Raw genomic sequence first — 11,263 nt, 5'->3', positions numbered from 1 at the left:
CTTGCCTAGTAAACTGGGGATGAAAACCAAGAGGCCTGAAGCTGTCACTGTTCATGTAGTTACATGTGGAGATTTATGTTAAACTTTGTATTTATTCACTTTATGAATACAAATCGTAATACTTAGATAATGTAAGTATTACATTCCACTTGGGAATCTCCAAAAGCTTTATTAACGTATATCAGAAGGTAGGGCAGCCATAAACAAGAATGTGAAAATGATATGAAGTATCACAAACACACATATAGCATACCTCTACTAAAAAAAATGCTGGTAACATAGCAGATAAAATGGTCCCGTTCTTGATCTCACAGATAGGAAAATCCACTGGAAACAACACTCAGTTAATATTTGCCTACATTATCATCAACAATTTGTGGCTTTCGAAGAGTGTTTGTTTTCTTTTTCAATCTGATGGACTGTTTTAGACAAAGGAGAATAAACAATTGTGAAAAAAATGGAAGCTCAAAGCATAATGTTAGTTTAAATTATAATGCTTTACTGGTATTTCCTTAGAAACACACACCAACATACAAAGTGTTTTGGTAATGGAATAACACAATTTCTATGAAATCTAAAAAGATAGGGAAACATAAATATACATTTTCATTTCCCAAGAATGCGTTAAAAAAGCCATTTTTTTCCCTTTTTTTTTTTTCAATCTTCACTAATTTTGTTATTTTGGACTTGAAAGGACTGTTAAATTTAAGAATAGGCATACCTTCTCACAGGTGCTTTCTCAAGTATTTGAGAAATAGCAAAAATGAACATGTCTTCTGCACTTACATAAATGACATGGGAATCTGGGTCAAAGATTCAAAGATATTTTTCTTTCAGATTTAACCCTGAGGCCTTTTATTAACATTGTTTCAAAGTAAAATAAATATTTACTGTTTCTGATACTCTGTCTCAAGCCAGTTGATGCAAGAATAAAAGTGTGGTTTAGTCGTTTAAATATCTCATGTGATATAATAATACTTACATGCTTTGCAGACTGCGCCATGCAGTGTCCTTTTTCATCTGCTTTCATTTGTTACTAAAATAAGTACACGCAAAATAAAAAGAACCTAAACCCAAGGTTCTTGTTGATTATATTGATTCCTTGTAAACTTCAGTAAAATAGAACATAGACTTATTACCAGTGTGATTTTGTTCTTCTCCCTTTGTATAAGCTAGCTCAGACTGTTTCCAATTTAAAAAATAGACCTTATTTCAGAGTTCGGTAACTATCACTGAGTATTTATTCAACTCACTAATATTCACTCTTGAATAATAAGATGAAATGTTTATCTAAAATAAGATTATGAGTATGTTTGTCATAATTTTTATCTCAAAGCAAGTCATGCTCAGTGACAATCACAGCTTTATCACACCATCTTTTATTAACACAAACATCTTTGGTTGTTAGATCACAAAATTTAAAAAGGATTAAATGATTGATCTTGAACAGCATTGTGTATCATCTCTGGGTTTAGCTCAGACCCTGTGTAAACAGGCTTAGTGTTGTCATTGAGAATTACACCCATTTATACCAGAGATTAACATGCCAGGGTCTCTCTGTGAAATCACAGCTCCATTCTAAAGATGTAGCTTCTTGCTACTGTTATTTTCTCATTTTAAGTAAATGCACATTTAATACAGGCTGCACTGGTAGTTTGCAGGGATGGAGATTAATCCTGAAGTGAGTGCAGAAGATGCAACTCTGCTCCGCTTCAGAGTAAAAACTGTTTCTCAGAGGGATTGTCACCCACATACAAGTGCTGGAGTGCAAACCTCCTCCTTGAAATGCCTCACACTGCCTTTTCGCTTCTCCACCCACCACTCTTTCTCATCCTCTCACTGTTGAGTGTAATCAATGTCACTGGAAACTAAGCTGCCCGATTCCTCAGAACGACATCTGACTATTGTGCTTAATAGGGTATGTACCAGAGCCATTAAAAATGGCAAAGCTTTTCCTAGTGTAGAATAAAAGACTAGTGGTAGGTTTGGATTCTCTAGGTCCATCTGCTAAATCCTATGCTGCACAACAACCATTCTATTGAAGTTCAAAGATGCAGCTCCTCCATTTAAAGAGCACTTGTTACTTGGGAGGAAATGGAGGCTAGAGTGTGCCTGACACTAAAGAAAGAAAAAATTAATGTTGGCTCTGCAATGAAACCCTCCAATACAGCCAGTCTGACCCAAGCATAGTTAATCATCTGCTCTTTTAGCAAACTAGTTACTTTTATTCTTTAGCTTTTGGCTAGTCCAAATGCCAGTTTACAGTGATATTGTCGTGACAGGGAAGTGTGGTAAGACTGATGTCTCCCTCCCTCTCTCTAAGGCACTGTACTGAATTTGTCATTCTATATAAAATACTGCTGTATGATTGCTACAGGACTACATGTTGTCATGCCAATTACTATGTTTTTTTCTACTTTCTTCCCCTCTATCTTTTCTTAATTCAGTAAACTGTGCCTACTAGACCCATTTTTTATTCAGCTTTATTCTCCAGCTCTAATGCTGAGCAACATTAGGATCTCACAAAAGATAATGAAAAAGGTTGTAGGATTGTTGGTTGTTTTTTTTTTTTTTTTTATTGGAGGCATTTTAAAATCTTAATAAGTATGTAGATTTTCCCTTTCACACACACATAAAAATAAAAATGGAAAAATCTAATGTAACTCATTTTTGGTAACTCACCAGTCTTTTAGCCTTGTGAACATTGTGATTCCTTGTTTTTATAGGGCACACTGTATATGTTTATCAATGTAGGTTTGTTGCCTGCCAACTTGACTAATTCACCTTGCTTTTTGTATCATGTAAAGGGATAAACTAGACCTTCTAAATACAAGTTATATGCACTCCTCACATTGTCGATCATTCATTTCCCTAACCTGCCTTCATAGGAAGTTTTTTCATGTCTCTAGGAATTTTCACCATGTATTTCTACTGCATCTTTTTTCTAGCTGGACACAATACAGAGACTATACACTGGATTTATGCAGTAGCTATAGAACATTCTATTTTTACAGCATATTTACAAATTTTAACATTTTGGTTGCTTTTATAACTAGCAGCATACACCAAGTCTGTGTTTTTAATGAATTTAAAAGTTCATTTAGTATCAATACACAGGAATGCTCAGATTATTCTTTGAGTATTTATTAAATCGTGTACATAATCAGTGGGTTTTAGCCATCATTAAGCTAATTCACTTGCTTTCTTAATCCTTCATGTTCCCCTCAAAATTGTAGTAACCTGATCAATAAAACATCCTCTGAAAATGGGACTATCTTGTTGCTAACTCCTTTTTCACAGTAACAATTGACAAGACACCTTTGGCTAACATTAAGTATAAAAAGCTTCATAACACAAATATTAGCTTTAATATCCTTGATGATGTACGTTATACCTCAAATAACCTAAATTTTCAGCCTCTTGGATGAGTGCTCCTCTGCAATCATGAGAATGTTTTAAAATAACAAACATATTCCTTCTCTAAACTGTTGTAACCCCAGATAAGAGACTAAAGATTATTCTGCTATTTTCCTTTTAAGTCGTATTTCTAGTTTATTCAAATTCATTTAAGTTCTGTTGAACAGATGCAAGTATAACAGAAACTGAGATTGGGAGACACTTCAAGGTGATAATCTGCAGATACGGTCTTGATTTAAATGGGACAACATCAGAACATATGGAGTAAATTTAATTGTCCTACCTTGATTGAACACAATCAGGATGCAAGCACTTCTGTTCTTTTGTATTTGCTTCCCAGGAGGTTAGGAGCGTAGCTTCTGCCACTATAGAGTTTTACTTGAAAGGAGGTAAAAACATTGTTCCCCAAGGAAAAAGCAAAAGCAGGTGTATCATAAACCTGCCTGCACTGTTGCAAACATGTGCACAGCACATATAAACTACAACAAATGAAACATTCCATCTTTGTAATAAATTGAAATACACTGTGCACATATGATGAAAGACAAAGCCTATAATATTCCACTAAGGTGTGAAAATACAGTACCACTTGGGAGAAAAAGGTAGGTCTTTCCACCTCCAATCCTTACTCCAATTTCTTTGTTTACCCACGTTTCACCCTATTTCTGTGACAGATCAGTTCCCTTTTTCTTCTTGCCTCCTCCATTTCATTTCACTCATTCCTAGCCCCAATGTCCTCACCCTGCCACATTGCCTCCATCTTCTCCCTATATGGTGCCCATGGTGTTCTGTTCCTCAGTTCCCTGTTCAGTTCTGCATCTCATTCTTCTCGCTTTGTCAGTCCATCCAAGCTTCCTTCTTACCCCAGTTCCCACAGGAAACACTCCTTCTCTTGTCTGCCTTCCAGCTTCATCTTTGTCTTCCTCCCCTTTTGCCTGTATGGCTCTTGCGTTCAAATCATGCAAGTTCTTCTTTCAGTTGCTTGGTACTAGCAAAGGGTGGAGGATGGTCAGAGAAGTTCCCTTCTCAGCTCAAAGCTGACAAAGAACCAACAAAGAACCTGCTAAAATGTCCATGGCAACCCATGTAGTTCTTACTATCATTGCATTTAGCAGACTTAGACTTGTCCAGTTTCTGGCTGATTCTCAAGAGGAGGGCAACTGGCACATAACTGATGTAAAAAACCCCTCATGTCCAATCTCTGTTCCAAACATGGAGAGAAGTTTACATAAGATACTGAAAGGCAAAGTGACCTGTATTACTAACAATAGCAATGTTTAATATTTTTATAATATGCATATATGGTTTATTTCCAAGGTTGTTCAATCCCCCATTATGAAGACACTCTATGAAGAAGAAATTATTTATGTATGAACTGTCTACTATTATCACTGCCATTACAAACAGTATACTCTAAGGTATATTTGTCTTAAAATAATTAAAAAATATAGCCAATACCAGTATATTAATTTAGCATCTATATAACTGATTGCATTCACACACACACACACAAAAAATGCAATCTGTTCTGTACAGAAGGAAATAAAACTCTCTTGCTTCGATCCTAGAAATAACCCAGCCAGCAAACTTTACTGCAAATGTTTGTGTATATAGCTCCTGTGGAAACTGCTTAATCGTCTAGTATGCACAGGAAAAAGGGGAAATGAGGCATATGTCAACAGATCAAAGAGCACACCAGAGCAGTGAATAAGGATTACACAGATGAAAAAAAAGTAGCAAAATTTATGTTAAGTGATTTCCACTGGTGTTTAATACAAATTTTCAGAATGGTTTGTTACAAGTTTTTAGTCATTATTAAACAGCAGAATCTGCAGATTAGCCAAGTTACAAGCAAAAGACAAAACAGAAACAGCAGTTTCCAATACAAGAAACTTTTCCCTACTGTCACTAGAGTTCCTGCTGTCTCCCTGTCTGCCCTGCATTTTGGTTGTCCTCTTCAGATTCAGTGGATTTGCAGATATGGCAGAAGCACTCGCCTTGGTTTTGCTGGAAAAAACCCAACATTTTTTATATGAGTTAATTGTTATTGACTTGATACTTCAGAATTAATTTAGAAAAAAAAGTTGGCCACTTTCTTTATACCTGTCTTGTACTTGCTTAAAAAGTAAGCAAGGTCTAAACCAATAAATACTATTCTTATGTATCCCTGTACAGAAATCTAATGTAATACCAGTGGAGATGGGCAAAAAGTACACAGTATTGATAAAGCAAGCCAAAGCCAATGAAGTCAAAGATTAATTCTAACAGTATTATCTTTCTCTAATTGCCATTTGTATACATTCACAAGTTGGCTTTACCAGGACAGGTAGTCATGCTGAACCAAAAAAAAAAAAGCAATTAACAATTAAAATGTTTAGTATTTATGTAATGTGTGTTTCTATAAATTTATATAATTAGAGATTTCAGGTACATATCTGACTAAAGAAGTAACTTCAGATTTCAGAAGGGAAATTTACAGCCTTTTTCTACACTGGGCACACTTTGTTTGCAATACCCTAATTTTTCTTTCATCCAGAAATAATTAGCAATAAGCCGCTTTAAACTGCATTTCCCATACAATTGTCTGCGTCTCTCTTCTTTGTTTTATTTCAGTAGTTCTACTTGCCTTTCTTTTACCAATATTGTAATATTATCTTTCCCAACTAATACAGATAATTTGAAAGTATTTTAAAAACATGTCCTTGATTAAGCTTTTTGAAAACTGAAAACTAAGCCAAAATACAGAAAGTCCTACTCAGATTCAAAAGTTCTTACTGGGAACTACGTCTTTGTCCATTTACCCTTCTATCAATCTTACAATCTTACAGTTCACTTTACAGTGGATATTCTACACTTAGAAACAGTAGCTGATCTTACTACTTCTAAAACAGGCACCATTACTCTAAAAGAGGCAGCCAATACTAATGCTGCAGGGTATGGAACAGAAACAACCAATTCTGCTCAAGGCCATACAAGAATTCAGGGTCTGGTTTCTTCTGATGTCACATTTTTGTTAAACTAACAACATAGCCTATTAAAATCTTGCCAAAATCAACGTATCAGCGTGAAAGCCAAAGCAAACATTTCATTAGCCTCTACACATGGAAAATCTACATCACACACATGAATAAGACTGCATGATGCTCAAGAGCTTATCATCACCATCACCCCTCTGGAAACTTCTACAACTGAAAATGCTTCGTACTAGACCAAGAGCTATGCATACTCAGAAGGCATGATTAATAGCACAGGGTAGCAACCTAATTAAAGTATAAGCAGATATTTATTTACATTTCCCAGGCAGATGCTACAGTCTCTTAAGACTTAGGGCTTGAAGAAACACAGCTATGTTTTAACCTTTGATTTATACCACAAGGCTTTTATTGCAGGTTACAATAATGCCATTGCTAACCAAAGCTTCCTAAGCCACTTAATTCATAAAACAGTATCTTACTCTAATGGGAGTTTAGAATACACTAGAAATGCAGGATCAGATCTTATCTTCAAAGACCCCTTATTATACCTCATTCTTGAAGCAGATCTGGATTTATAGAAATTAAGCAGGTCCCTCATCTTGTGAAAGGGAATAAAGATATTTAGCATCTAAATTTAGATAATTTCTTTTTTTCTGGAAGACAGTTCTACTTAGCTTACCAGCTAACAACTTGCAAAAAAATGGGCTGTCAGCTGTGACATGCTTACCCTTCAGACTAAAACAAAAGAAAAGAGACTTTGAGAGTGTTACTATATTAATGGCACTCAAAACTGCATGCATGTTATAGATTACATGCATTCTATATCCTTGTTGAAGTAAGAGATTTCTTTTATTCATTCACCTGTTTCTTATCCTCTTCTTGTGGCTAAGTGATTGCAAAACTACATTTAAATAGCAGAAGTGGCATCTTTAAATACTAGTATCAATACAAAAACACTGTATCTTTTTTCTAAGACTCAAGCCCTAAGCAAGCAATCTCTCTCTGTAAACAACAAAAATATCTCAGCTGCCATATAGATCACCATTTTAGTATGATTACAATACCCCATAACAATATTAATAAAATGCACTCCAGACTACTCTTTTTGCTCCTCCTTCTAGTGTATCTGACATATCGTAAAAATAATGCCTGTATTTATCCAGGCAAATGTTAACTATTTGGTTTCAGCACTCTTTTGGCAATTCTTTTCTAAATGATGTTCAGTTCACAACCTACGGCACTTTCAATATAACGTATGTGTCACTAAGCTGTTACAGAAACTTGAGTTTGGCATGTTTGTGATCAGCATGTAGATGAAAAGTAGAGACTTGAGAGGAATAAGTCAGTCACAGTGGAGGATGCCAATCACTGACTAATCTGATACCTATGCATATCACATGCAGTTACTATGAAATGATAACGTACATGCAAATCAGAAAGAGATTTTTGTCTTCATTATTTATGCACCAAGAAATTTCCCCCCAAAGAGGAAATAGTTGAAAGACAAACAGTGGGTAAGAGACATGACTCAGAAATTAACAGCACAGCTTGTAGTGATAGTGAGAACAGATACTCTTGTTTCTCTGAAGCTCTGAAACAATTATGCTTCAGTCTAAAACTTTTTAGATATTGTGAATTTCAACAGGAACAAGATACATACTTATACTTACTGACTATTCATATTCAAGGAAGTAAAATACTGGCTGGTAAGAGTTATGAATAGATTAATGCACCTCCCTTTATTGCATATAAAGCAGAAGTCAGAAATGCTTTTTCCCAGATCATCTTCACACACATATACATTTACAAAAAAATCAGGGAAAGGTTTTCAGTTCAATGTATCTCTCCTTTTCAGTGGCTAACGCAAAATTTATAGGAAATATACGTACTCAAATCTGCTTTGGTTTCTGGAGTTCATGGTACAATTATATATAAGGGTGACTTTTGGTGGTTTCTTCAAGATTATTCTGAGATAGCAGCAATGGTTTTTGGAACTTGCTTTGTATCCAAACTCGTTGCATTTTCACTTTTTTCTTCCTGTTTACTTGTAATCGCCGATCAACTAAATTCTGTACTTCAGTTAATCCAGCCAAGTTGAACATGTTCCATACCTCATCTATTTTCTCATATGAAGAATTATTGGAATTAAAAAAAAAAAAAAAAGGCATTTGTGGAATGTTGTAATTAACAACCAGCAGTTCAATCAAACATGGAACTAAATCTGTTTTGTGATTTGAAAGATCAAGGAAACTGCTTGTAAGAAGTTATTTGTTAGAAATTAATTTTCACAGCTCTCGATTTATATTATAGTAAAAAAATGTTATGTTGAGGCCCAAACCCCATTGGTTATTACTCATGGCATTCATAGATGCCCTTTCTTCAGATGTTTCAGTATGTCACAGTTGAGGAAAACAAATGCATGCCATTTGGTCACTGTTGGCCTATTATCGAACTAATGCTATTTCACCTGTCAAATGACAATCCACACATTTATACCAGTGTCATTATCTCCTTATCAGTCACCACTGGAAAACTTTAGGCTTCTTTGTCATAGGTAAGCACAAAACAAGACATTTCAAAACTGAGAAGGCTCTTTGAATTCAAGTGATTTCCCATACATGTCCCAGATCCTCCTTCTTACTTCTAAAATTACTCAGGCTGGGATAAATCCTGAGACATCTCTATTGCTTACAGTCTAGGCTGCAGAAGGTAAAAAGAAAAAAAAAAGTACTGTGATGCTCACTTTCACAATTTCCAGGAGCTAAAATGTATCAGTCTAAGCTGACTGCCAACAGAACCAAGTGAATGGATGGGTAAAGAGCAATGGTATCCATAATCAGGAATTTAAGTTTAGTTCCTGCAGAAAGAGCAGCCTCTCAGCTCAGGTTCACCAACACAGCAGAACAAAATATCAGAGCACTGCTACCAACTGTCCTTCCAAGCATGTTTATCTCAATTTTAAGAAAGAAATCAAGTACATCTTTGAATAACAGAATTTGAGCATATCATTAGACATAAAATGCTTAGACAAAAAGAAATTTTCAGTGATGTTTGTAAGCAACCTTGCAGAACCTCAGATGCAACAAGCATACACATAAAAGGAATTATTTTCTTACAACAGTTAGCTTTGGGCTTTGTAAAAGCAGAGAATTTAAAAAAAAAGCCAATAAAGCCTTCTTAACATTTCTGTTCTCAGGTGAGCTTTTATAACCCAAATCATCTTGAGACACATTCAACCCCTTCTATAAAACTATACCATTTCATACCTTTGGTAAAGAAATATACTCTGGTTCCATCTCCTCGTACATAAAAATTTTCTGACAAGCAATGACCTACAAAAGTAGAGCAGTAATGAATAAAGACATGTCACTTTTTTTCAAAAAGAGTTAAAATGAACAGTGAACTGCAATAGCATTCAGGAATTACCTTTTTTAAAACGAAGTTGAGCTGTATCGTATCTTCCATAGTCTCGAAATAACAACATTCCTCCAGGTTTCAGTAGTTTAGCCAACCTATTTACAACCCCTTGCATCCTTAGAAAATAGATGGGATACTGGTGAAATTTGCAAACATAACTGTTTCTTTCTAGATGCTTGAATCAGGAAGAACTCTTTACGAAAAAGCCTCTAAACCAAAAATTTTAAAGGAACTGTAAGAGAATACAAACTGGAAAGAGAAAAGGAGTCCTCTTCAACAGAATCTCAAGGATGGATTAAAACACAGCTTTTGAGTATGTGGGTCAGGCAGATATCTAACAAACAGTGAATGAACACTAGGCTGAGCCTTCTTGCTCACAGTAAAATCAAGGGCCTGGAAGGCAGACAAAAACTTATCTGATTTCTTTATGGAGGTACTGATCATACACACAAAATCGTATCTCCACACCTGATGGTTGAGGATTGAAAGAAGAATCTACATAGTATCACAGGAGAGGAATCTGGCAGAACTCCATATAAAGATATTGCCAGTTAGAGAAGGAAAGTCTACATCCTCCAAAATGCTGACAAGTTTGTGAATCTTGGTGGTATCTAACATCAACTCTTCCTTATCAAGATTACACAAGCCTGCTGTATGTATGATAGAAAAAGTACCATACACAGTACTCTCTGTAACTAGACCAGAGTATCTTCATTCTCACCTTTTAACCTGATCTTGGAGCTTCTTATAAATACATTTGCATTACTCTACAAAATACGTTACTAATGAAAAATCACTTGCATTTGCCTCACACTTTCAGAATAAACTGAAAGACTCAGGTTTTCCACATTCATGAAAAACCACTGAAGGCAGGCTGCACCTGGCAGGCTGCAAAGTAGAAAAGTCCACTTGCCTAATTTAAGCCTTCCTCCCACAGGGAAGCAGACTGACCGTGTAGAAGATGTGGAGCCAGAGTGAATGCTAAATGAATAGAAAGGAAAGGCAGAGTGCTGTATCTGAAAAGAGCTAAAGAAGTCTTAACTATACAAAATTAGCATACCATTACTGTGTACCAAGAGACCATCCTTACACCATCCCTGTCTCTCAGGTGGCCTTACCCCCTTGCCCCAGGAATGCCAGAACTCAAGCACTAGTGCAATTTGGTCCTTATGCAACAGCAGTGCAGGCATCTTACCTTGATTAAGGGACAGAATTAGGAGGTAGTTCAGCAGAAAATAGTATCATATCTCCAAACAAACAAGAACAAAAAGCAGCATACACTTTTTAAGCATGGAATTCCCTCAGAGGAAGCCAAGTACTTTAAAAGTTGTCCTCTTTGCTCATGCTCAACACAGGTAAACAAGTGTGCTGCCACAGACAGAAAATGCAGCACTACCTAAGAATAAAAGACTGTTCAAGGCAGGTAGTTGTGCACAGAATTACAGACTTTGCCT

General features: G+C 35.8%; 1 protein-coding gene across 12 annotated transcripts in view; it reads right to left on the bottom strand.

The window, feature by feature from the left end:
* Positions 1 to 478: 478 nt before the first annotated feature.
* Positions 479 to 11,263, bottom strand: part of METTL8 (methyltransferase 8, tRNA N3-cytidine) — a 37,763-nt gene continuing 26,978 nt past the window's right edge. For 6 of the 12 annotated variants that reach the window (XM_074873229.1, XM_074873231.1, XM_074873230.1 and 3 more), the window contains 4 exons: positions 9,819 to 9,925; positions 9,659 to 9,724; positions 8,282 to 8,508; positions 5,144 to 5,424 (listed from right to left, as the gene is read on the bottom strand). In XM_074873229.1, coding sequence (XP_074729330.1) covers positions 8,318 to 8,508; positions 9,659 to 9,724; positions 9,819 to 9,925 — 364 coding nt within the window. In that variant the 3' untranslated portion in view covers positions 5,144 to 5,424; positions 8,282 to 8,317. Of the gene's footprint in view, positions 4,679 to 5,143; positions 5,425 to 8,281; positions 8,509 to 9,135; positions 9,250 to 9,658; positions 9,725 to 9,818; positions 10,791 to 11,263 lie in introns of those variants that run through there. The other 6 variants (XR_012629486.1, XR_012629487.1, XM_074873228.1 and 3 more) reach the window with 6 other exon arrangements.

Source organism: Strix uralensis, chromosome 6, assembly GCF_047716275.1.
Source record: "Strix uralensis isolate ZFMK-TIS-50842 chromosome 6, bStrUra1, whole genome shotgun sequence".
NCBI lineage: Eukaryota > Metazoa > Chordata > Aves > Strigiformes > Strigidae > Strix > Strix uralensis.
The sequence above is the reverse complement of the archived record's forward strand: the minus strand, read 5'-3'. Positions and strand labels throughout refer to the sequence as shown.